The sequence below is a fragment of the Porites lutea genome, chromosome 9, assembly GCF_958299795.1.
Source record: "Porites lutea chromosome 9, jaPorLute2.1, whole genome shotgun sequence".
NCBI classification, from domain to species: domain Eukaryota; kingdom Metazoa; phylum Cnidaria; class Anthozoa; order Scleractinia; family Poritidae; genus Porites; species Porites lutea.
The window spans coordinates 19,992,295-20,019,771 of NC_133209.1; the positions used below are offsets into that span (position 1 = coordinate 19,992,295).

The 27,477-nt window shown below is 38.5% G+C and overlaps 2 protein-coding genes across 10 annotated transcripts in view; one reads left to right on the forward strand and one right to left on the reverse strand.

Annotated features, from left to right (window-relative positions):
* LOC140947424 (RNA-binding protein 41-like) overlaps window positions 1–7,688 on the reverse strand; it is a 72,385-nt gene extending 64,697 nt beyond the window's left edge. For 6 of the 9 annotated variants that reach the window (XM_073396521.1, XM_073396519.1, XM_073396522.1 and 3 more), the window contains exons 1-6: window positions 7,540–7,686; window positions 5,799–5,856; window positions 4,963–5,136; window positions 3,763–3,958; window positions 2,499–2,721; window positions 758–1,077 (exon numbers count right to left, since the gene is read on the reverse strand). In XM_073396521.1, the coding sequence (XP_073252622.1) occupies window positions 758–1,077; window positions 2,499–2,721; window positions 3,763–3,958; window positions 4,963–5,136; window positions 5,799–5,856; window positions 7,540–7,555 (987 nt within the window). In that variant the 5' untranslated portion in view covers window positions 7,556–7,686. Of the gene's footprint in view, window positions 1–757; window positions 1,078–2,498; window positions 2,722–3,762; window positions 3,959–4,962; window positions 5,137–5,798; window positions 5,857–7,143; window positions 7,226–7,539 lie in introns of those variants that run through there. The other 3 variants (XM_073396515.1, XM_073396523.1, XM_073396524.1) reach the window with 3 other exon arrangements.
* On the forward strand, window positions 7,617–10,516 carry LOC140947423 (uncharacterized). Its single transcript, XM_073396514.1, has one exon. It carries the CDS (start codon window positions 7,732–7,734, stop codon window positions 9,145–9,147), a length of 1,416 nt encoding a protein of 471 aa, XP_073252615.1. The 5' UTR covers window positions 7,617–7,731; the 3' UTR covers window positions 9,148–10,516.
* Window positions 10,517–27,477: the final 16,961 nt, after the last annotated feature.

Here is a 27,477-nt window from a genome sequence, read left to right on the forward strand (position 1 = left end):
CAGGTGGGGGAACACGTATCACTAGGGGTATGTGTTTCCAAGGTGGGGAACACATATCACTAGGGATATGTGTTTACCAGGTGAGGGAACTTATATCACTAGGGATATGTGTTTACCATGTTTCCCAGGTGGGGGAACACATATCACTAGTGATATTTTTTGCTCGTAAGTATTGGCCATTTCAAGTTGGCACGTGAAGCCCAGCAAGCGATGTTAGGACGCACTGCAGGTTGGCTATTAGACTACGAGTAGTCCCCATTTTTCCTTAGGGATAGTAGAGCGAGCGAAACGCGAGCGCGCGTGAAAATCACCCCACACGAGAAAAGGCGACACGCGGCGGGGAGTGTCGCCTTTTCTCGCGTGGGGTCATTTTCACGCGCGCTCGCGTTTCGCTCGCTCTACTATCCCTGAGGAAAAATCGGGACTACTCGTAGTCTAGTTGGCTATTCTTGATACGCTATATTACTAGGATGCGTAGGAGAATGGGACAAGACTTTCCCCCTAAAAGTCCCATGCTGCATTTCGATACAACACATCCAGTCCAACGGGCAAACTTAAAATGGCTAATAAGAGCTAATCCAGAGAAGGAGCCACCGTATAAACAAATGTAGTTCAAATGTAGAGATCTGGTTAACTTGAGTAATTTGCGCAAGCTTCAGTTCTTTGGAGGCAATATCTAAGGAAATAGCAGTCCTTAAAAACTGAGAAATGAGCGCTAGGTTACGCCCGATTATTAATGAATATGAAACATACCAACCTTGTTCGGCTCTCCGGGATGATAATTGGTGAATTTCGGAATTTCTTTAATTTGCTCCAAGGACAATCTATTTTGGATGATTTCCTCCTTGTCAATGGGTTGGATATTTGCTGGTAGATTAGCAGTTCTACTGTCCTCCTTGGACACACTGCTGGGGCTCCGCACACATAACTCCTGCAGCTCTTCTCCTGCAGAGGACTCTTTGCTACAACTGTTATCTGTGTCACTGGAAGTAGACGATTCAAGTACCCGTTTTGATTTGGACAAGATCCTGTCTTGTTCCAGCAGTGTTTGCAGCAGTGGATCATTCAGCGGTATAGCTAAAAGAGGCATCAATCATTTTAAGGGGCTGAAATTATTACTTAGTGCTTTAGTGCCTTTAGCCATACACAAAATGCTCCAGTAGAACTATGAAGAAAATATCAAACAAATTTCAGACCTTTCATTTTCTCTTTTTAGCGGCGGTCAGCGGGAAAGATGGCGGTAATTTTTTTAGCACCGTTCATTTACAGTGAATTTGGCTTATCAAAGCTACGTTTTCTTCTTTTTTTTCTTGTCGGCTTAATTTATTTACGTACTATTTAGGAAGGTCTAACGACAAAAGACAGAATTCAATCACTTATTTTATTATTCATTCAAAATATTTCCCCCATACTGATTGGCTAAAAGCACACACATAATTCACCATAACCAGTTACTGATGACCAAATTTGGAAGAATTTTGTGTTTAACGACGAAATGATGTCAAAAATGCAGCCCGCTACGTGTTAAGGCACCATTACCGAGAAGACCTAGGAACTAGATTGAGTTGTTTTGGTTGTGAAAACAAAAATGGCGGACAGTTTACTCATTTCAAGAGTTAGAACTCCAGCTGGAACTAGGCGAAATAATAGCTAAAAGCATAGCAAAAACAGCAAGAGGACAACTCGGAGGGCGACATCTGCTATTTGGTGAATATTTGCGGAGCTGGACAAACCTAAACGTACACTATTGAAGATGAACTTAACATCGGTGCAGGTAAGCATGTCTTAGCTATGTTTCAAACTAGGAATTACTTTGAATGAATAATAAAGCAGTTAATGAATTTGGCTTTCGTAGGATATGAAGAATTAAGCTGATCTCGGAGGGTATCATCCACCTGGGCCGATAACACCCTCCTCGACGATCTGCTTAATTCTTCATATCATACTCAGCCTCATTCATAAATTCCTGAGTATTCATATATAAATTTAACTATTTTAGACTTCCTCAATAGCATAGAAATTGTGCTTTTTCTTTTCTCTTTTCTTTTTCTTTTTATGTGTGCATTTGTGCTTCAGTTATCTTGCTGACCTGTAATTTATTGCTATTTAATGCTGATGTCAACTGGCTACCTGGCTCTGCTAGCCCCTATGGTTATTCCAGGCAGCCAGTATTCTAATTTTACTTTAATATTTCCATTGCCTCAATATTGTCATTGTTAGTAAGAGTGAGTACAATAAAATTAGGGTTTTTGAAAACTGTTCAGCCTAACAGTTTTTCAAAGATGATCCCTGCTGCTTGCAACTTCAGGAGACATATTTGTTTGTCTCGGACCTCTGGAATTTTGTCATTTGCAAGTAATTTCTTTGCTTACTTTGAGTTCCATAGCGATTGAGGGTGAGTGATTAGCAAAATTAAACAAAATGAACTGGACTGCCGTGACACAGCCCCTTTAAAAGTTGTATTTCCACAGTTCACATCATCTTCATATAAACTGTACCTTGCTTCTTAGGTTGAACCAAGTGATTCAAACTTCTCTCCTTTACTGTCCCTTTATGCAGTGATTGTTCCACTTCCAAAGCATGCCTGCTCAGAACTCTCACATTAGAATACAGATCAGGGACAGTCAATGCATCTTCTCGCATTTTGATTCTTTCCTCAAGATCCTTAATCTTCTTTTGTTCAGCTTCGGGATTTGCTACGAATCTGCCTCTTTTAGGAGCCTAGAAAAGTCCAACAAGGAGATATGTTAAACTTAAAATCTTGTAAATTTTTGTCACTTTACTAGCAGAGATAACCTGTGAATATACAGCCATCTCTGCTTTCTTCTCACCACTAGGGACATTTCACAAAAACATCCATGTCAGTGAGGAGCAAGGAGAGAAGGCTGTATTTGCAGGCTATACATTGTAGCAGACAGATTTTTTTTCCTGCTAGAACCCTGTTCATAACAGATTGAACATCAGACATGACTTGTGACCTGATCGGTCTGGTCCAAATCACTGAAAGGTTGTATCTCTCCCCACCTCTATTCAGGGATGGTCTGTAAGCTCTGATATGCACCCCTAGTGAGCCACAATTCCAACACAATTATTAAACTACATACTACATAAGTAAAATCTGTGATAGAGCAATAATTTATTGGTACTATATGTTATAATTTTATTGGCATTCCTCTGTACCCTGTTGAATTCTAAAACAGAGTGCAAACAAAGGCATGTCCAATAGCCCAGGGCTAGTGGACTTTGTAATAGGGCTAGTAAATTCTGATCTTACAATGTAACTTACCCAATGGACAATTGAATTTTTTGGGGAAATTGAAATTACATGTACAGGACAACTGTAATCAATCCTGCTCATCTTGGGGGGAGGGGGCTAGTTACAAAAAAAACTGACTCTCTTTGAACTCTGTAACAACAAGATAAATTCAACAATTACTTAAGTATAGGAGCACTTTGGCTTTAAGTTGTACTATGTAACATATGCTATGGAGGGGAAAGGGCATAACAGAGATGAGGGGTGGGGGGAATAGTTAAAACTCTCTGGGAATCAACTAGGACATTATTTATTCATTCATCTATTTATTTATTTATTTACTTATTTATTATTTGCCCATTTACTGAATTATTTATAATAATTCATTTACCTAATAATTTATTTACTTACATATTTTTTCCCCTAACAGAACTCTCCTTTTCCATTATGAGTTGCATTAACAACATTATACAACAGGCCATGCAGACTGAAAATTATGTAAAATTTACCTTTGGAATGTGACCTTCTTGTTCAAGTTTGAACTGAATTTCGTCTTCATTAAACCCACACTCCTTGAGAAACTGCACATGCTGTTCATGATTCTGTAGGGACTTGTAATCTTTTAAGCTCATAGCACCCGTTTTATCCGGGCAAAATGGAGCATAACTGGATGATGATTGAAATGATTTCTTTCGAGTGAGCTCACTGCAAAAAAGAAACAGAAGAAAAAGAAAAGAAAGAAAAATGAAAAAAATAATAATATTTATTAACAAAGTTCAGGGACAGTGCCAAAGACAAAAAATAGAATTTCAAAGCTAGTCGCCACCAGGCAGCTCGATAAGTTTTCACTCTAGTATTTTGAACAGCTGTCCAAGGATCGGAGGACATTGGTTTTTGTTGAAACTTGACTTATGTGCCACCCCGCCAACATTGTAACTTCTTTGTAGATCAGCTATGGATAACGGTTAACAATATCAACATAATATCCAAAACATTCATTTTCTTTTCTTTTTTTAGTGTAAGGGTTGATTTCCAGTGTCGCCTAATTTTTCTGTGGGTCCATGCGTAAAATTTATGTTTGCAAATAAAATAGAGGCAATGCATGAAGGGTCGCTTGTAAGACTAGTGTAAAAGTTGAACTTCCCTCAACTTCTCGTTTAAGCTCAGCACTTTTTATCTTGCTTTTATTTTATTTATGTGATTAAAATTTACATGTGCTAACATGCGTAGCTAAAAATGCGTCAGTGGAAATCAACCTTAACGGAAAACAAATTTTTGGCGACTTCTTTTTTTCTATCTGAAGACCAAAAATTTTTATCTAGTCACCAGACAATACCCATAGCAAAAACGTTAATTTGTACTGTATGTAAGCCATCTGCTTATTCTTGACCTATCAACTACGTCAGAGCCATTTATGCAAGGCAAAACACGGTAGGACAAAAGACCCCTCCCCCGCCCCTGCATCTAAATTAAGACACAGACAAAAGGCCCAAAATTGCCTTCTTAACTTAAATAAGACAGAACTAAGCTAACGTGTGCCTGTAAAATAATGTAATTCACATAAAACAGTACAGTTCAAGTCAAGTCTACGACTGCTGTTTTTTAAGATGTGTCGTTTGCAAGACACGTGACATTCCTCTCCATATCAATAGCCCTATTATCAGTGTCAACAAAACCAATGACAATAATGTTACATTTGTATTATTAACCTTTGCAGACTGACATTTGTATCCAACTGATTCTTCACCATGTCTTTTAAATGTTGATCAGCCTCAGACTCAGTCCCAATCCCTGGGACACCAAGCCGCTGATCCTCAAATGGCCTGGTGTCCCCTCTGTTCATGCGAATCACTCCATGACTTTGATACCTAGCTGGATTCCCACTGCAAGAAACAGAGTCAGATTAATCAATTTAAATTGAGGTACAGGTGTATGGCCTCTGTGGTTTTACTAAGAAGATAAGGGTACTACAAATATGTGAATCATGTGCAGAGAGAATAATCCCCTAGATAGTTGTATCCACCTTTTTGACAATTAGGGCCAGAACTTTAAATATGTATGTAGGTCTATGTTCAAGCACTACTGTCTAAGGGCTGTGCTCCAGCAGAGTCAGGTGGCCCCTTGCGCCTAAATTGAAACTGGGTGACTTAAATATCATACTTTTTCAAGAAAATCATATGCTAAGCACCATAGATTTCACAGATTCAGAACACTGGGCTCCCTTCAATTTTCCTTTGAGCACAGCCTTGTATCCCGTTGTTTCCTTTGACAACAAACTTTACTCCACTTTGTCTTTCTTTACTCCAATGTACATGTAGGTACCAGCGACTTAACTGTTGATGGGGTAACCCTGCAATGGACTGGCAGAGCACCCCATCCAAGGTGGTTTAGGTTACAAAAACTGAGTCAAGCTCAGGTGAGCTCAGGTGGCTTAATTTACTTTACATTACAATCCACTCCACCCCCTTCCTCACCCCACTTACAGTTGGTGTACCCCACTCCCAACCTAACTCTGTGCTTCCTGTATATGTAAGTAGTAACCTACCAAGGAATTCCTGTTTCCTCATACGACGTTGGGTCAGGTTTGAATGGCCTTCCACTAACTGGAAATTGATGAAACATCAATAGACTAGCTTACAACCAGTTGCAGAAATGTTGAGACACTTCAACAAAAAACTAGCCTGTGTGGCAGGCGTTGGAAATGGAGGGGAAAAAGAGTTTTAGCCGCAAGAGAAACGTGAGGCCTGGGGCGCACAAGGAGGGAGGGAAGGAAATGTCTACCAGGAAACCATTGTTTTCGCCATCCCACCTACTAAAAATGTATGCAAAAATAAAGCAACTGTGAATGACTAGCTCTCAAATAATGTACTTATTTTTAGCTTTTGTTTTCCTAAAACAAGAGATCTGAAGTGAAGGTACATACTATATTTAAAAAAGTTCAAATGTGGTCGTCCATTGAAAGAAAAAAGTTGCAACAATACGTGGCTTGTTATATAAAATCCAGCACAAAACTATTACGTCATTTGCTGAAGGAAACATGCTGGTCTTAGCAACTTGCATGCAACATTTGTCTAAACAAAAATTAAAAACACTTTGCTGGCTCTCGAATTGGATCCTGCAGAGCATAGAAAAGAAAGAATGCTGGTAGTGGGGAAAGAAGACCTGAACTTTGAAGATCTACAAGAAGGCTGCAATCAATTATTAATTACAAGTAAGTTCCTGGAGGATTTATAATGTCTATAACCAGCAAGAAGAAGTCTTCAAACCAAAAATCGTATTTAGCAATCTGTTCGTTGATAAAGCATAGCCTACGTGGTAGGCATTTGAGGTCAAACAGCAGATAACAAACACACAGGCCAGGCAGCATGATATTTCCTTTCTTTCTTCTAGTGAGTAAAACAAGCCATTGAGAGATGAGACTTGTCAAAAACCAGTAAGTAAAACTCATCTAGCTGACAGGTCTTTTCCTTTATACGGTTCTTTTAACTGTCTTCTTCTATTCTCCTTACAAGCTGAAATTGATACCTTCAGTTTCTAATTCTAACGATGAATTCCATACAGGAATCGAATCACACTTCACTAACAACATAATATTATTTTTAATGATTACTGAAAGATTGATAAAGTTACTCAGTAGCGTGATGTTACTTTCAACCAATCGGATTATTAGGTATTGAGGCTGTGATTGACATGTTTTGAAGACTGACCAATCAGGATCTTAACATCCGCCTGGTGGATGTTAAAAAAGAGAAATACAATGGTCTCCTATCAGGCATTTCCTTCCCTTCCTCCTTGCGCACCCCTTAGCATTTCTATCGCGCCCAAAACTCCCTTTCCCTTCCCTTTCAAACGCCTGCCGCACAGGTTAACAAAAACCCGACCTTTCTTACTTCAAATTGCTGCTAGTCACACATCCAAGAGATATAATACTCATCACTCTCCTCCCCTCAATTCAAGGTTGTACCTTCAAGTTTTGAGCATGTTCTTGTGTTGCTAGCAACTAGGGGAGGTGGGGTGATCACAAGCACAGGGTCATAAGCAGGCCGGTCAAGCCATAATAATTATAATAAGGTACAGTGTCTCAAGTATTTTTGCAACTGGTTGCTAGACATGCGCAGCCGCTAGACTGCTAGATTGGTAAATTTAGCTTATATTACCCAGACATTTGTCACGTCGGAACGTTAAAGAACAAGAAGAAACACAAAAGGCGCTTTTGTCATTGAAAGAAATTCAAATAAGTGGCCGGGTATTTTGAGCACTTCAAATGGACAAGTTTAACAAAGTACCTGATCCTCCAACCATGTTGCTATTAGCTTCTAAGATCCGTCACCAAGTGTTGTTCAAGTCAGCCATTTTGATGGCAATGGAAATAACAGGGAAAGCCTGGTGATGAGTAAAGCGCAATGGCTTTCGGGATGGATTTCAGAGCGCGCTGACTGCTGGGAACGCAATATGGTGGACGGCTGCCAGTGGCCACAATGTTGAACAGTCGAGTTTTCACCTCTCCTTCTTTGCTTTACCGTTCGTTTCCCAAGGTTTTGTTACTCAGAAGTGCAAGTTCGGGCTCCAACGGAAATAGTAATGATACAAATGTGTCATCATCGTCCTTGGTTGAAGATCAGAAGCACCCTACTGAAGGAACTGAACGCAAAACCGAATCTGCAGGTTTTGTATCCCAAGAGGTCAAGAAACAAGAGAATGCTTTAGATTCGAAAGAGTTGCCAAGTGAAGTCGTCCAAAGTGGGAAAAGCGGTAGTTTAAGGGCATCTTCTTTGCGGGAGAATCTTAAAAACTTAGGCTCAAAGCCTAACTTGGAGAGTGTTGAAAAGTTGATTATAGGAGAAAAATTGGAAAAAGATGTGGACACCAAGGAACAAAGAGAGCCCCCAGAAATAATTGATCCTCGTCTAAAAACGCTGGGAAAGAATTTTCCCCATGGAGGAGTGGGGGATAAGAAGTACAACAAGATTGTTCAGGAGTTAGCAGGTGAGGAGGCCGAGTGGAAGCTGAAGTCTGGTGGCTCATCCAGTCTCTTGGATTCATTGAAGTCTGTGGAAGGAATTGGGAATGGTGACATGAAGAGTTACCTAGAGAAGTCTATAGAAGAGACAAGGAGTAGAAAAAGAAAAAAGTTTGGAGAAACTTTGTTGTCTAGCAAAAGTAAGTCCCTGCCTCAGAAATCAGAAAGAAAATGGGTTGAAAGAAATCTTGAAGATTTAGAGAAAAGTCTAAGCAAGCCAGAGCTATCACAAGGTAAATCTGACCCTGAGCTGAATAATAAAATCAAAGATATCCTCTCAGAGTTGAAAGTTGCACCAAAGCAACTAGGAACAGCAAAAACCATTGTTGCTGCTGTGGAGAATTGGGGTAAGACATCATTTAACCTTTCACAGAATATCATGGATGAGTACAATGAGCAAACTGAGGAGTCACAGACTAAGTTAGCAGAGTTTTCTCTCAAGGAAGGAAACAGACTTGGCCTCTTTGACGGCATTCTTAATGATGCAAAGGCCAAAAATCTGAAGATCCACCAGGGCACAAATACCTTTCTGATGCAATCTGATCTTTTGGAAGAAGCAGATAAGATCCATCAGATTGGGGTGTATCAAAATGCTTTTAGAGATGAAATCAGTCTTTCTGATAGACTTTGGCGGTATCCAGTGGATAATGAAGTTTGTAAGGTTGAAGAGGAGGGAGTTAGTTTTGAGGAACATGTATTCCTGGAATACCTATTGGATGACTTTCCAAGTAAAGGACCAGTGCGTCGTTTCATGGAGCTGGTCATCAATGGATTGCAGAAAAACCCTCACTTGACTGTGGAAATGAAAAAGGAACGTGTTGGATGGTTTAAGAATTATTTTTCAGATTTTTCTGAAGAGGAACTTAATTTTTGATCTGGATATTGGTTACAGGCTTTGAGACATACCAGTAAATAATGTTTTGAAAATGTTTTTACAGTGAAACCTGTATTGTTGACATTCTTACACTGTAGCAGTTTCACTACCCTGAATTTCAGCCATCTCCTTCAGGCTAGCCTACGCCACAGCTGAAACTAAACTCTGGTTAAGTCCATCTGCGAAACAGTGCAAAAATCCTTGTTCTGGGCCTCCGCCTGTGTACCAGGATTTGACAATGTGCCATGTCAATCAGCATGAAAGGAAATTTGAAAGGAACTTCTGGTAATTCATTGAGTCCATTAGGGACCCAGAACAAGGATCTTGGCAGTTCTTTGCAGATGTTACAAACCAAGGTTAAATTACATCTGCAACACGGGCTACTTCAGGCTTGAGTCACAAACTCTCAAGACAAATGTCTGAGCCAGTGAGGTGCTAATGCCATCTGGTAACATCACTCACTACCTGGAATTAAGTAGTGATTTTGATTGTTTGCTTGTGGAAATATTTTCTTGAGTATGATTATGTAATGATGATAAGTTTCAGCTGGACTGTCATTTGATATCTAGTGGATCAGGAAAATAACCTTTTCCAGTTCTTGTCTTGAAAATTATGACTTGTTAAATTCGTCTTTAGGTGAAGTTAGAAAGAGCGGTTTTGGCAGTTTTGTCACCAATTTCATAGGCCTCAGTGATTGTTTATTTGTTTGTTTGTTTGTTTTTTGTGAGATAAAGAGCTTGTGTCGAGCTTGCAAACTTTTGAACGTCATGTCATTTCTGCTGTCAAGTGTACTGATTCTAAATTTTGTTTTTCTTCCCTTGCTTGCATCCTTCATGTAGAATGAAACAACTTTTGAGAAAATTATATGATCAGCATGTCATGAGTGTGGGACAAGGAAAAAATCTGAGTCCCCATCAGGATTGGAACCTTTGTCCTCGCAAACACCAGGCAGGCGCTCTATTCACTTGAGCTGCGGAGACCCCATGAAGAGTGAGGCCATAATATTATACTAGGTTCATATTTCATATTTCTTTTACCACACATTGTGACATCGACATCGCTGATCCTAGCAGTATGCTGGTCGCGTGTTAAATATGAACCTATTACAACTGCTGTAGAATAAATGTTGCTGGAACACAGATGGTGTAGGAAGGTCCCTGATCTTTTTAGGAAGTAGATTTCATAACTTTGGGCCATTATACCTAATAGAATGCTTTCCATGTGTAATCGCATTATTAAACTTAGGTATTACAAATTCCTTGTTCCTCAGTGGATATTTGGTGTCTGTCCTCTGGAAAAGGTCAGCAAAGTATTTAGGACAAAATATTACTCTTAACCTTGTACATAAGACAGGCCATATCCCATAACAGTCGGTCAGGTTAGCCATATTCAATAATGAATTTTTCATAACTTGATGATCTGTCAAAGTAAATATTTCTGAGTGCCCTTTCCTGTACTTGTTCCAATTTTCTACTGTCACTAGCATGGCAGAAGTGCCAGACAAGATGAGAATAAGTTAAGTAGGGAAAAATTGCAGCTTTGAAAAGCTGTAACTTAGTACCAGTGGGTAACAAGTTTCTGAGCTGCACCCGGACTCCTACACGCTGACTGCTTTTCTTATAGATTATACTTTATATTTAATCATCAAAATGAAGGTGCCTGTCTATTGATACCCCGAGTAATTTTAAGCAGTCAGTAGATACTACAACTTCATTGTCAATTACTACATTAATATTGTTGCCAGGCTCGCTACCAAGCAGCAGGACTCTATACTTATCAAGATTTCCTTTAATGAAGTTGGAAGTATACCACTCTGGAGCAACTTTAGCACTATGTGTAAGATTAGCATTAACAATCTCCATGTCACTGCTCATAGCATATAACTGATGATCATCTGCATGCATGTTAAGGTTAACATCAATATCATATGCAAGATCATTCTGATAGATGTTCCAAAGGAGTGGCCCAAATGCTGACCCCTGAGGGCATCCCCTGGACACCTTCCATTCACTTACTACTGGCCCCAGTTTGACTCTATGATAACGATCTGTAAAATAAGAGTAAAGAAGCTTGACATTATTGTCACCTACACCGTAAGCTTTAAATTTAGCTAACATGAGAGGTTGATATAAGAAAGCAAAAGCCTTACTCATGTCAGTTGAGAGGTTGAGAGAACCCCAACAATTTTGTGTTCATCAACATCGAGCTTTTTTCCAATTCTCAGTTAACGACACAAGAGCAGTTTCACAACTATTTCTTTTCCTGTATGCAGTTAGATTATCACTAAACGGCCTACTCTCAAATTTAGTGCTTGATTGTTTACTGAGTAACTTTTGTTGATTGATTTTGATTGATTGATTGAATGATTGATAGTTTAGGTTGCCAAGTAAACGTACCTTGAAAGAATAAACAACCACGGGCAGTCTCAGGTTTTTAATTATAATTAGCATTCTAACACTTTTCTTTCCAGCGGCTCATCACGTATTCGTTTCCTTGCATTTTGAATACATTGAATAAAAAGAAGAATAACTGAGTCACTTAACAGCTTTATTTTTACGTTTTACAGTTAACATGTCGTGATTTTATCCATGTTGATAATATCACTGTATAGACGCCAGCTGTTAAATTTTCCATGATTCCTTCCCTTCTTCTAAGTTATCATTGGCTATTCCTTGTTCCATATTCCCACAGCCAAGACTTCTTGCAGCACGGCAAACCCTCATAATCTCCCTCTTAAGATATCACCGACAAAAAAAGAAGAAAGAGTTTCAAATGATTACCTGAATTAGTTTTCATGGTAGCCATGCTAAAAAAAAATAAACAGAGTTTATTGTATATAATAAATATTTATAATTTAGATGTTCACCGGCGAAGCCAAGACAGTGGTCTCTTGCAGTGAAAGAGCGGAATAAACCAGCAGGTGAACTACTCAAATCTTGAGCGCATGGATATTTAATACAAATCTGTTTGGTGGGCCACCGAATAGGTGACCCACTCATCAGTTAATCTCCATTCTTACTCTGAAGCGTCAGGGTCTACATCAACAATATGATCACGTGAAGGAAACGGTTACAATTTCAAAATTTTATGATGAACGGCAGCAGCGCTAAGTGCACACGCTAAAATTACTGACTTTGACATGTTCAATTAGACCTTAGGATAAACTTGCGTCGATGGATGTCTGTACATGCTGAGACGAATTCATTACGCTTGTTTTGCCATTGTGGCCAAACTGGCCTAGTATGAATAACAAAATGCACTTTTCTCTAGCTATAACGCTAATAATAGCGCAAGTTTAAAAAAAAAATGGTTAAAAATCACCGGTTTTGCTCATTCACAAACAACAAACAAACTTGTGAATAAAGCTGCCAACGATTCCGCCCGGGTTAGCGGGCAAGAGGCGTAAAAAACTGCCCGCTCTCGGAACCAATCAGATTGCAGGATTTGGAGGATTCCGTCCGCTCGCAAGCTTAGAGAAAAATAAATATAGATTTTTTAAAAAACATGTTTTTGGAAGTTTGCTGCTGGAAGTTAGTTTCCCAAAGGGAGTGGCCACAAACGACAGCATAAAAGGAAGGGTGCGTCTTTTTATCATTGAATAGGAAAGAAAAATAAATGCAGCCCAAGAAAATGCCGCACCTCACTTTTGCAGTCTTTGTAAACATCAAAACCGACTACTGAAGAAGGCGTGAATTGGGTGAGATGACAAGTATCATGGGTTTCTTAATGCATATCTTTCAGTACCTTTCCTAGGATGGGCCCTGAAAAGCAATCACCGTCTGTAACCAACGATGCTATTATGATCAGAGCAGCAAACACAACCTTGAACTGGTTTTTCATTGTTTTTTGAAGACAACGAAACCTCCAATAATTGTTTCCTCAGCACGTCAGACAAAACGTTCTGTCTCCCTTCGTATGGTGAAGAAAATGAGTCTGTTTATATATGTCCCTTATCGCCAATATGACAACCAGTTTGTCTGACCGCTCCAATCTTGATTAAGCACAGCAAACGTGTCATCCCGCCGGAAGCCGGTACTAGGCCTTGTGTTTATTAATGTTAGTCAGTAAGTGGAGGATTGCGATTCAGTTTCATTTAAGACTTTGCAATTGAGGACACCTGAAAGAAAAATGTTGTTTCAATGTCCAACTGGGACTTGTCCGGCTTATACTCTTCTCAACTTTGATGCCCAATTCAATTGCATGAATCTTCGGTAACAAAATGAAATTTTGGATCAGCGATAAAATTGAGACGAAAACATTTAATAACTGCATGATGAGATAAAGAAAGTGAGGCCACATAATTGAAATTAGTATAGCATACTAGTATAGAACATTATGTGAATGACTAGGGTGCCATTTGTTCTAAATCTGATCTGTTTCAAGACATAATATTGAAGTCTGAGGCGAAATTAAGTAACTGAATTGTCAGTCTTCGTTGGCGAGAACATGGTATGAGTGACTGGGGGGCATTTGCTTTATGGGGTTCCAGACGGAATTCATTGACTAAAATGTGAAAGACGAAGAGAGATAATACATTTAAAAGGATAAATGGTAGTCAGTTACCCGACTATTTAAGCGTATCTCTGAGTAAAAACTCCGATGTTCACTCAAGAAACACGAGAAATTGTAATGTGAACTTATTGTGCCCTAGCTCTTCACAGGAACATCTCACAGGGAGGACGCACCTTTGCTGTAAGAACTGTAAAGGACTGGAACAATCTACCCCGATCACTAAAAACAAGGAGGTCTTTGAAATCCTTTAAGGCTGAAATATTGAAAATAGTTTTAAATTCTCAGAAGTCAAAGGGATCGTTTGACCTAAATTCATGACAATAGATGGATATTGGATGCTCTTCGTTTTTAATAGTTTTTTATTTTTATTTTCATCGAATTCTAGAAACTTTTTATCGTGAATAATAATTTATTGCTATTAAAAGTAGTTTTTATAAATTTTATTTTTATATTTTTAGAGGGCCACAAGTTGATCAGTCATGTTTCGTTACTGTTGCGTAACACCCTCATAAAATAAAGTCTCTTACCTACTCTTACTTACTAACTTAACTTTTCGTAAGATGCAATCCACTTGTAAACTGGCGTTTATTTGGACAAAACAAACCTATCCGTACAACCAAGGGTATATATACGTCGGACAAGACCAAGCAATCCGTACAAACAAGGATATACTGGATATATACGTTGTCAAGCGTTAAAAACGTCGTTACTTCGTGTGAATCGCTCCAACTGATACATCGAGTAACTCCGTACAACAGCAAAAACTCATCACGTGATCTAAAAGGGCGAGAAACAAGAAAACAGGGAACCCAGCCGCAACATTAAGCTTTCTTCATCTGTCAACAATTATTGTCCATATGTGCCAAATGAACCTTTAACCAAGCCAAAATATTGATTGCAATTCTAGTCACGGGTTCTATTCATATTTATTACTTGTGTTCGGAAACATATTGAGCTTTCTTAAATATATTACTGAAAAGAAGGAGAGAATAAGCAAAATCCACCTTGGCTTGATAAGTTTTATTGACGAGTTTTATTTTAGCGTTAACACAGTTAACTCATGACCACAATCAACATCGGCACGCCTTATAGAATGCGAATTTTTATTGCATGGCGTTAGTAGATTTCTTGGAATCTAATTTGTAATTGAGGAGACTTGGTGTTGAAAGAAAAATGTCTATCTGTTTTCAAATTGGGGCTTGTCGGAAGAAAAACCGGCATATACTCTTCTCAACTTTGATGCCCAATTCATTGTATTAATATTCGGAAACAAAATACAAATTTGGATCGTTAGAAAGGGGAGAAAAACATTTGATGACTGCATGAGGAGATAAAGAATAATTTAAAAATGCCCTTACTTATTACTTATTTAAAAATAATTGAGAAATTAGATATAGAACTCATTCAATATGAGCCATTAATATACACTCATTCTTTGAAATCTGTCAACAACACGCCAGTTAGCCGCGAAGCCTCAAAATTACACTTTAAAAAGCTCGGTTGTTGGACGATTGAGCAAACAAAAACTATTAATAGAATGACAACTTAAGATTTTTGGAAAATTTGCAATGTTTTAATTATTCAGTCTTCTAACCAAGGTAATATTACATTTTTGCAGCTTTAATTGCAAAATTTGAGAGACGGCAGCAGTTTACGAAGTGTGGTTTGGTATTCATGAGCAAGTCTAGGCCATTCAGATAGCAACTTTTGAGTTTCCATCAGTGTGCTGTTATTGTCAGAAGATTTCAAGATTGTCATATTCAAGTATCTTTTTTAACCTGTGGAAAATGATTTATTGGCTCTAACTTTAGCAAAGAGGACGCACCTAAACCGAAATTTGGCAGACATAACACATAAATAACTTATCGCCCTTTCATTGTAAGTCACGTGATGTGTCGCGTGACCATTTTTTCATCAATTCCCCCTGGTTCCATGCCTCCGCAGCCAAGACTTCTTGCAGCACGACAAATCTTTACTTGTTTCCTGCGTATAAAGTAGGAACCAGTCAAGGTGGGCGTGCTTAAGACAAGCCGCGTTACAGAACAAGCATGCTTCGAAAAGAATATTTGCAGTCCGGTTTACAGGTTGCAGTCCGGTTTACAGGTAGCACATCCACAAACTGATTCTTCCTCTACCATTCCTGGTCGAAATGCATGGAATTTGGAAATGTTGTTTTTTTGGAGGAGAGTGGAAAACCGGAGCACTCGGAGAAAATTAAACCTCTCGGAGCAAAGGAGAGAGCCATCAACAACCTCTACCGGCATCGACGCCGAGATTTGAACCCGCGGCCACGTTAATGGGAGGTAAGTGTTCATACTACTGCGCCATCCTTTCTTCCCAAAAGTTATCTCCCCAGAAATTGGTGGTAAAACAGAAAGTACAATACACAGCTTAGTAAAGAAGCCATAAAGTTAATCATACCCTGGTACGTCACACTGTCTCTTTAAACTTCATAAACACCGCTAGCCGGGGTAAAAGTTAAGAAGTGGGTGTATTTATTAAGTTAAGAAGTGGGTGTATTTATTACCTAGTGTTGTATTTCAGATGTATCTCGGTACGTGTGCGCGTACAATTTTATTTTGAGCGCGCACATTATTTGTTTATTTATTTAATTGACGTGTACATTTAGTTCGTTTATTAACGTCTTAATTTTACTTTGCGTTATTTTCCTCACTTATACATTGTCCGTGACTGTGCTCACATGGTGGGTGGCTCCTCCTAAAATGTTCTGCAATTGGTATAGGATTTAATGGAGCCGAAAACAATTGTGGAATTGCACGCATTTTAGGCATCCTACTGATGAACAGTTGCGACACGTAGATATATATTTTTTAGCAACTAAGATAATTTGCAGTCTGTCTACTTTGAATTCATAGGTGTATAAGGGCAAATGTTTCAGTACCTTTCCGTGAATAGGAATGGTCCCAGCTAAGCAGTCGCCTTTTGTGATTTACGATGCTATCATCAAAACAGCAGCAGAAACAACGATAAACTGTCTCATCATCTTTGAAAAGAAGAAAACGTCCAACACGGGATTACTACGTACTTATCGATTAGAAAATATATGGTATGTTTATATAATGATCAATAGTAGTAAGATTTCAATTCATCGTTTTATTGCGACAACGCTGTTTCGTGTGGTCAAAGAAAGGCCACACTCATCAGGCAATATTCACGAATGACCGTTAAATTACAAGAACTGACGATAAAAGCTAACTTGGGGTTGCTATGGTATTTACAAACAGTTTTGTTTAATGCCAATTTCAGCGGTGCTGGCTGGCTCGCACTTAGGAGCCAAATCCTGATTAAGGCTTCCTGATCACGAAAATAAACGACTACTTTGTTCAATTCGCAATTTAGCAGTGCATCAGACGTGTCCTGCCAATTAACAAATTTAGGATCACGGGATCCGAGACTGTTTTGGTTGACGAGAACATTCTGAAAAATAAAATGCAAGCCCTTTCCTCTAAGTGAAGGTTTGGTCTGTTTTATAATCTCAAATTGAGATTGTAGGGTTCACACGAATATGTTGTTGATATAATTTTCTGTTTTTTTACTGCATCCATGCATGCGCGATTTTTTTTTAAATTAACTCGCTCGGTAATTGAAGAAACTCCCTGCTCAGTGTCTGTTTGACTGTCTGTCTGACTGTCTGTCTGTCTGTTTATCTACCAATTATATATTTATGTAGCAACTTTGCCTAATTCAATTTTTTCAGAATTCGAAAACAAAATGATCGTGAAATTTTGATTGAAAGGTGGGAGGGAAAATTTTCAATAATGGGACAAAGAAAGTTAGGGCGTTAACAGTGTCATGAATTCAACTTTAGATCAAACAGCACTCGTTTAGAAAATGTCTTTAAGACGCAAGTTATTTGTCAGGGCTGACTCAAAAAAATACACTTTTTTACTTTGCATTGCTTTATAAAGGGTGCCGTTGTGTGATCTCGTGTTAGGAGGGTTTATAAGATCTACCACGGTTTGGCTTCAGACAATGTCAAACACAGAAACGAAGAACAACTTGGAATTAGACTCTTCATTTTTTTATTATAGTAATTAACGTTTTTATTTAATATACAATGAATGAATGAAACAGTCACTTCAGCTTCAATATTACGATTTGCTATTTAATTTTAAAAGTCTACATTATTCAGGCAGATTATTCATGCTATAATGCATGGTACTTCTGATAACCAAATGGGTGTCAGCCGTTCTTTCAGTCGCTCGTTCCCGCGGCCTTTCTTTCTTCCAAGGGGACATCATCAGCTATTCCTTGTTCCAATATATTCTTGCGGCCGAGGCTTCTTGCAGCACGGCAAATCCTCGGCCTCATTGTCTCTCTCTTAAGATATCACCGGTTAAAAAAAGAAGAAGATTTAGGCTACTTTCAAGCTGATACCGGATAGCTTTTCGTGCCGACATGCACGAATAGGTACAGAAATCGCGCCGACATCACCGAACATAAGCGAAGAGAAGCGCTCAGTATTCAGTATGGTTTTCGTGCAGGTACAAAAGCTATCCGGTAGCCATAAACAGGAAATAAAGAAACCTCGGCTCGTTTTGTAATCGTACACCTGGGCTAAATCAAAATAAAGTGGGAGGTTTTGCTCAGATCCTTTCCACTAGATTAAGAGTTTAATTATAAAATCTCGGCACCTTTAATCAGATCGGAAGCACTGGATTCATGAAAGCCAGGAGAAGTCATAATAGAAGCGCATGAACACTGACACTGGTTGAGCCATCAAATTGTTCAAACTAACAGCCATTTCTTATTTCGAATGTTTCTGCTGTATAAAAAAATGCTGCTTCATTTATCATCGCTCGCCAGCAAAAAGATCTTTTAGGTAACACTACATAAATGGTACCAATCGAATGTCCAAATATTGATGAATAAGAATATCATTTTCTCCACATTTGTTTAATCATATGAAAACACCTTCAAATTCAAAAACGAGATCTGCTTTAGAATAGTAATCAATATGTTGAGATTCGAGACTTTTTGCAAAGCTGGCAAATTGTCATATAGCCGACAAAGCAGATAATGGAAGTTGCAGCCTAACGATTTGTTTTCAGAGCCAAAATCGTCGCACTCAAGTACACTGTTTATACGTAAAGCAGAAAGCTGAAAGTACTTGGGTAAGATTATCCGAAGCTAAGAACTAAGACATTTATTATAAATATTTCCTTACCTTTCCCGGAATGGGAGGAGAAAAGAAGTCGCCTTCGGTAACTAACGATGGTATCATCAACACAGCAAATACAACGGTTAACTGGTTCTTGACGTTCTTCATTGTTTTAAGACAACGAAAGCTTTAACACTGAGCAGTTTGGAAATGTCGTCTCCGATTTCATAAGGCAGAGAATATTGGTTTTATATATATTTTACATTGCCATTATCACGACATCTACCATCCGTCCTACATTTCATTAAAATGAACGTTTAATGACATTAAGACAAACAAAGTACAAGTGAGGTCGAGTAATTAAAAAAGTGACACTCGGCGCATCGGCTCCTGCTAAGCGACATGACGTCCCAGAAAAACCTCGTCTGATTTTCCCTTTTTTTGTTTATGTTTTTGTTTTTTGTCTTTTATTTTTTGTTTGTTTTTTTCCATTTCTAATTTCCTAATAAGAGGATAATGGGGATTTGCCGTGCTGAGAGACGCCTTGGCTGTAAGAATATGGAGCAAGAGTAGCTCATGTGACTCCATGGAAAAAGGAAGCGGGAACGCTTGAAGACAAAGAACGGCTGGCAGCCATCCACTGAGCAGACCAACCATGGATCATAACATGAAACCTTAATCGGGAAACTATGATTCAGATAAACACAACTTTTGAGTAATAAAACGAACCACAGGTAAACCAAAACTAGTAAGCCTCTTTACTTCACTCTTGGTCATTTCATAAATGAACTCTGACGTTATCATTTCTATTGGGTTGTGCTTCAGTCTTCCTATCCGTAATTGGAGAATACATCATTGAATAATGGAGCGGTCAATTCAATCCTTGTCTCATGACCGCTTTGTCGCCAACGCATTTTACGCAAGGAAAATATGGGCATGGCAAAAACGGCTAAGTTAAAACTGTGTCATAGCGCTGACCTAGATTTCACACCTAAAGATATTTGTTTTCCACAATAAGGTAATTTTATATAGTCGCACTCAAAACCATTTCATTGAAAATATCTTTATGATTCTATTTTGCACAAAGTTTTTATATCAACTTGTCCCTAATACACTCACGAAAATAGGAAAGAGTTTAACGTTATGACCTGCTAAGTGAAAAAGTGAATACTGACATTAATGTTAGTAGTAATTCGTTACGACAAACCCAAGTCAATTTGTCTACCCTCTGCTTTTTAGGTAATGCTTAGAAGTAATGGAGCTTTATTAAATCGAAAAATACCTTACGAGGTTAATTGAGGAAGAGGCCGGACCCACCCTTCTTCCGCGTTCCTCGCTCGACAGGCAACCGAAACAAAGTCTGCTAATAAGTTCCCTCCTCCCTTCACCCCACTTACCTGCCCTCAACCACCACCCTCAAAAGTCAAATATATTCCTTTTACTCAGGTTGTTTTTTTCTGGATCACAGTCGTTTTGAAAATGAGCCTTCACAGTCGTATCATAGGTTTTGTATTATTTATTATCTAGCTAAAATCAAATTATATAATATTGTATGGTAATTTACGTTCTGCAGTGCTGGCAAAAAATCCTTTAACCAAGACCAAGAGAACATTCTCTCGCTGAAACAAATATTCTAATCGATAATAATTTTGTTCTTTGCTAGTTTCCAAATAACCCTTTACATTCCTTTGAACGTTTCGTCAAAATTGCCATATGCTTCTCGTTACAAGGTAGATGTTTGTAAAAAAAATTTAATTTAAAAAGAAAAAACGCATGAATGTAAAAATGTAGAAGATCAGTAAGCAAGGAGACAAACACTAAAACTCCAGTGGGGGAATTCTCTGATAATGGCTTTATATATGGGAAGGCTGCTCCAGAGAGGTACCTTTTTCACTCTTCATTCAAGTATATGAAAGAGTAGAGAAATCTCTTATTTCGGTCTGTAGAAGGACTCAAAAGGCCTGTGAGATGCTTTTATGTCGTTTATGGCTGTGAAAAAGTATAAGAAACAAAAAAGATAGATATTAAAGATAGTGCATTTAAAGAAGTTAAAATTTGGCTGCATAAACGTGAGAGTTTGCAAAGATGTGCAATGCTTTTAGCGTGAACCACTCAAAACAGTTTTTTAATTAACGCCCTATAAAAGGTCAGAAACCCAGATGCCATTTTTACCTGAAACTCAGGGGCCTGAAATCCCAACTGATTCAGACACTATTCACACACCGCGAACATATGGTTGATGTGCTAGCTGCAATTCTAGTTTATGTTCGTTTAATTGAGGTGAGAAACAGCACTAGTTTATTAACCAGAAACCAGGTAATATTCTTATGAACGATAAAAGCTAGAACCCTTTTCTTAAAAGTAGTCGTAAACTGAGATGCGGGAACTCAAAAAGACCAATGACCATTTGTTGAAGGATCGACCCGCTCGCCTCATACACATGGTTATATCTTAAACATGCAAAGTTTCAATGTGTTCTCTTTTCAGTTTCTCGATCAGATAAATTAACCGTAATATGAAAAAAATAAATTGGACTCGTGCAAAGTGTAATCTTGTTCCGCACATGCCGAGAAAACAAAATGACGGCCGTGAAGAAATAGTATCGGGTTTCTCAAGGCAGCTTTTGAGGGCCATCACCTGAATCAGGCTACATTTAGCTGCTGGGTATATGAGAATAACAAACTCGAACATCAGTTCACAACTCTTCACTTTACTTGACAGATACCCCAATTACCGTATTTAGACATTTTTATCCCCTGCCCGAAATACAACCACGAAAATAAGAAAGAGTATAACTGAGGTTAGACCGTGACTTGCTGACTTAAAAAGAGACAATGATATAGAAATTCTTTATTACCGCAAACCCAAGTCTGTCAATTTGTCAACTTTCTGCTGCTTATAAGGTAATGGAGATTACTGTATAGAAAATGCCTTGCATAGTTCTAATTAGGTTCAAAGCCTTCCAATCTTATCGAAATTCTCAAAATTTAAAACTAAGATTTTGCCCTTCCAAGGGATTTTACTTACTCTTTGAGAAAAAATATATATATATATAAAAACGAAAAACTCGCACGAGGCGTCTTGCGATTGTTTACCTACCAGCGTGCGGCCGGCGTGAGCGCTGTTCGGTTTCATCAGGAGCCTTTATTTCCCCTATACTAGTGATTATCGCTAAGTAACATAAAACTCTGCATTAATACTGCTGCCTTTTTCCAATTCCAGCTGGCCTTTCTAATTGAGAAAGACCACACTAAGAGTTGTCTAAACTAAAGTTAAGCAAATTAAATTGGTCCTCAAGAACACAACTAAATTTTCTCCTCAACTGTGGTGTGTAATTGTGACCTTTACGTGTGATTGCCTAAGGTTCTGGCAAATTATGTTGTTTTCGTCTTTCATTTTCCTCGACCCAAACGATTGATGCTGTCTTGAATTGAACTTGTCTGAATCCAAGGCAATTTTGATCAATCGCTTTCACCGCAATGACACAAATGCAGTGTTTAGTCTTTTAAAAACCTTTAAAAACATCGTAAATAGTCAGAGAGAAGATTTTTTCAATTAAAGAGAGAAATCAGGACCAGTGTTTGATTGAAAACAAATTCAAATAAGAGAATTTTATAGCTGAAAAAACAGTGAGTTTTTTCAGGGTTTTTTTCATGTTAATGTTGAAGTACTTTTCGCATCCTTTCTTACACTGCAATTAAAATCCTAGGTAGTCGTCACGATCAATTCAGGGATCCCGCCGGGCTGGCCTGCAAATATTGATCGACCCGCTGACTAATGGGCTTTGAAGACGGAAATTTAGTTTCGTTAATTTAACCACCGTAAAGAATGCCGTGTTAAGGGTGCAGGTGGTTCGTACCAGTTTTTACTTGTTTCGACGGCTTAACTTTGAAAGGAAAGAACAATAGCAGCACAGTTTTGTAGAGTTGATTATGCAAGAGCGCTTGATTTAATTCATTTTTTTTTTCGACATAAGCGGTTACCATGGCAACCTATTTGAAGAATTATCTAGACCCTCCTTTTAGCATCCAGCAAACAAGTAATTCCCGCTTTTTCTTTTCTTTTTTCTTTTTTTTTTAGACTGTAACGTTTGGCATACAGGATGATTTCGGTGAATTTTTTGTAAAGTGAAAAACAGGACATAACTGCGAAATTGGAAATGTTTTCCCGTTGAATTTTTACTCTTTTCTAGGACGTTTCCTCATAACTCTAACAAATTATTAATTGACGCAATAAAAAAAGTGAGTCATCGCACTTGTTTTCTTGTAAAATGCTTCAAGATTTCAAAAAATGCCACCCGCCTTTGTGTGCTTGTAAAATCTGAACTCTATAAGATCACGGTTTATTCATGGACTGTCTTGACTGCCACTGAATGTCAGTGTGCTCTTGCTTACAGAGCTTGCAGGGTAGGGAAGAAGAGGAACACGCGAAGAGTAAGGACGTCAGTATAGGAGACTACAGGCTAGCCGGCCGGCCCTGTTTTCATCAGGAACAACAAACCATTAGGCTAAAAAGGAGAACAAGAAAACAACATTGCAACGAAAATAATTTATCATGCTTTCGAGTTTAACTCGTGTTTTTGAATCGCCGAAGAGCATGATAAATCATTTCTTCTGCAATAAAATTAATGCATTATTAGATTCTATTTCACCACATCATTTAACCTTGAGAATCATGTTTATATTATTTAACTAAAGGTGACTCGACCCAGTTATTTTGTGAGGTAGCTTCCTACTTTGAAGCTCTGGTATCCCCACCTTTACTTTGATCATAAGTCTAACATACAGCAGATAATATTTTGATCAATCTACAATATACCATAAAATTTTTGACGATCGGAGTAAATGTCACGTGCTTATAGTGCCACGCCTCTTTGGGGTCTGAGACGAAATTCTGCTGTTGCCGGCATTTTTTCTTGAAAATCTCTCGGCTACATATAGTTCGCATTAGTGCCTTGCGTTGACCAGAGTTTCACCGAATCGCAAAGAACCAATGCGAGAAATTCACCGGGTTTTTCAATTAAGGACATAATTTATTTACTTTCAAATTTATCCCTTTACTTTGGGGATCTTTATAACAGATGGGTCCTTGCAAGTCAGCGAAAAGCTTAAGGGCCTTGCAAATGCGCGTGATTTCGAGAAAGGCAAACATATAGAAATTATAGTTTGATCAAAATGTTATCCGTGCTATATGTTAGACTTATGATCAAAGTAAAGGTGGAGATACCAGAGAGCTTCAAAGTAGGATGGTAACGTCCCAAAATAACTGGGTCGAGTCACCTTAATAGCTTCACACTTAGCCCCACTTTGAAACCGCCTTGAGCAACGTAACTCGGAAATACCCATTTCCGTGACAAAAACAAATAGCAAGGGGCACACATACACCAACCCTCGGCCTGACCAGTACCTCAAAGATGCACACCGCCACATCCCCGGGCAGTGACAGCCATGGATAGCTGTTTCCATTACTCTTATAGACACAAGTACTCACATGATATTTTACCTGATTTTGTCAACTTTTTTTCTTTTTTACCCATAACAACTCAATCAGAGGACAATGCAGATTTGCCGTGCAGCAAGAAGCCTTGGCTGCAGGAATATAGAACAAGAAGTGGCTGATGGCCCCATGAAAGAAGGTAGAACTCGACGTGACGTAAAAGAACGCTGATGACAGCCATCCAAAGATCGAACTAACGCGGATTAAAACACAAAATATAAATGTCAACTGTAACATTCGAACAAGAAACTGTAAATCGAGGAAAGTGCGATAATTAAGGAATAAAAGCGATTAATGGTAAACCTTTATCTGTGCTTCTTTATGAGTCAGACAATGGTTAATTCTTAGTTGGCAGATTTTAAAAAGTCCTACCAGTAAAAATTGCGGTTGTAAGCTCCGCCCCTTCTACTTCCGCGTTCCTCGCTTCACAGGGTAATGGACAGGCAAACGAAACAACAAAGTCCGCTAATAAAAATATTCCCTCCTCCCCACTTACCTGCCCTTAACCACCACCCTAAAAAAGTCAAACATGTTCCTTCCACTCAGGTTGTTTTTTTCTGGATCACAGTCGTTTTGAAAATGAGCTCTTAAAGTCGTATCACAGCTTTTGTATTATTTATTTTCGAGTTAAAATCAAATTATAATATTGTATGGCATTTTACGTTTTGCAGTGTTAGCAAAAATCGTTTTGTCCTTGGCATAGAAAACTAAGGAGACTAGTTACGAATAGGCTGTTCATGATCATCAGGGGTCTTAAATAGTTCAAGGAGACAAAAACTAAAACTCTGGTGGGGGGATTCTCTGATAATGGCTTTATATACGGGAAAGCTCCTCCCGAGAGAGTACCTTTTTTCACTTTTCATTCAAGTATATGAAAGAGTAAAGAAATCTCTTATTCCGGTCTGTAAAAAGGACTCAAAAGGCCTGTGAGATGCTTTTCTGTCTTTTATGGCTGTGAAAAAGTCAAAAAAAAAAAAAAGAAACAAACAAAAACGTTCTGGTCTGTGATTTATTCAGATTTTAAAGATAGTGCATTTACAAAAGTTAAAAAAAAGCAAATTTCTTTAATAGATACGTGAAACGGGGTACAATTTGTCAATAGAAGGTATATGAAAAGGGTACCTTTTTTTGTCAAAAATGGTATATAAAAGGATAAGGGGTCGGACCTCGGGTCGGAGCCTTCCTGTCACACTTTGTTGAGTTCCCCCCAGGGTTTCAAAGAGCTTGGTACAGTAGCTTTCCATCAAGGTTACTAGTTAAGCAGTCGCCTCATGTAATCAACTGTCTAATAACAGTAGAGATTTGCCCTCTTTGCTACCACTGGTCACGAGTCCATCTTTGGGTTCTGAGAAAGTAATGTACGAAACATCTGCGAGAATCTTTGTCAACTTAGACTGCTTTTTGTACAGGAAGGGCGTGATCATTGATTATATCATTCATTCGATGCAAATGTTTCTTTCTTTTCATTTGCCAAGAGCCCACCACGTGACCTGCAAATATCTGACTACAAATAATGTGTCTGCTCATGTGCAATCTCGTCCAACTATGTTTTGCTAAGTTTGCCTGCGATCCCTCTTGCGTAAAAATGGCAGATCGCTTCGTTTCCCGAAGATGTTCATTAAAAAACAAATTCGGTGATCGAATCAGTGATAAAACAGATCAGTCACTGGCTTCAGCCTTCCACTTCGGCAAATAATTGATCTGTTCGCCTCTGACAAATCACGATATTTCGCTCATTGACAACCTCATCGAATAATTGTTAATTCACCAAAGTTGGGATACGGTGTGCAGAAGAACAGTTTAAAAACTCAGTGGCTGCATAAACGTGAGAGTTTGCAAAGATTTGCAATGCTCTTAGCGTGAACCACTCAAAACAGTTTTTTTTAACTAACGCCCTATTAAAGGTCAGAAACCCAGATGCCATTTTTACCCGAAACTCAGGGCCTGAAATCCCAACTGATTCAGATACTATTCACACACCGTGAACATATGGTTGATGTGCTAGCTGCAATTCTAGTTTATGTTCGTTTAATTGAGGTAAGAAACAGCACTAGTTTATTAACCAGAAACAAGGTAATATTCTTATGAACGACAAAAAATAAAACCCCTTTCTTAAAAGTAGTCGTAAACTGAGATGCGGGAACTTAAAAAGACCAATGACCATTTGTTGAAGGATCGACCCGCTGGATTAATACACATGGTTATATCTTAAATATGCAAAGTTTCAATGTGTTCTCTTTTCAGTTTCTCGTTCGGATAAATTAACTGTGATATGAAAAAAATAAACTGGACTCGTGCAAAGTGTAATCTTGCTCCGCACATGCCGAGAAAACAAAATGGCAGCCGTGAAGAAATAGTATCGGGTTTCCCAAGGCAGCTTTTGAGGGCCATCACCAGAATCAGGCTACATTTAGCTGCTGGGTATATGAGAATAACACACTCGAACACCAGTTCACAACTCTTCACTTTACTTGACAGATTCCCCAATTATTAATTTAGAAATATTTAACCCCTGCCCGAAATAAAACCATGAAAATAAGAAAAAGTTCAACTGAGAGGTTAGACCGTGACTTGCTGACTCAAAAAGAGACAATGATATAGAAATTCTTTATTACCGTAAACCCAAGTCCGTCCATTTGTCAACTTTCTGCTGCTTAGAAGGTAATGGAGATTTACTGTATAGAAAATGCCTTGCATAGTTCTAATTAGGTTCAAAGCCTTCCAATCTTATCGAAATTCTCAAAATTTAAAACTAAGATTTTGCCCTTCCAAGGGAACTTACTTCCTCTTTGCGAAAAAAAATAATAAATAAAAAAACGAAAAACTCGTACGACGCGTCTTGCGATTGGCGACCTACCAACGTGCGGCCGGTTTCATCAGGAGCCTTTATTTCCCCTATACCAGTGATTATCGCTAAGTAACATAAAACTCTGCGTTAATACTGCTGCTTTTTTCCAATTCCAGCTGGCCTTTCTAATTGAGGAAGACCACACTAAGAGTTGTCTAAACTAAAGTTAAGCAAATTAAATTGGTCCTCAATAAGGCGGGAGCATGACTGACTAATTATACTACCTTAACTAACAAGTATCAGTTTCTACAGAACTCAACTAAATTTTGTCCTCAATTGTGGTGTGTAATTGTGACCTTTAAGTGAGATTGCCTAAGGTACTGGCATATTATGTTGTTTTCGTCTTTCATTT

Excerpts from the sequence above, each read along its gene's own strand:
- LOC140947423 (XM_073396514.1), top strand. The coding sequence starts at position 7,732 with ATGTTGAACAGTCGAGTTTTCACCTCTCCTTCTTTGCTTTACCGTTCG.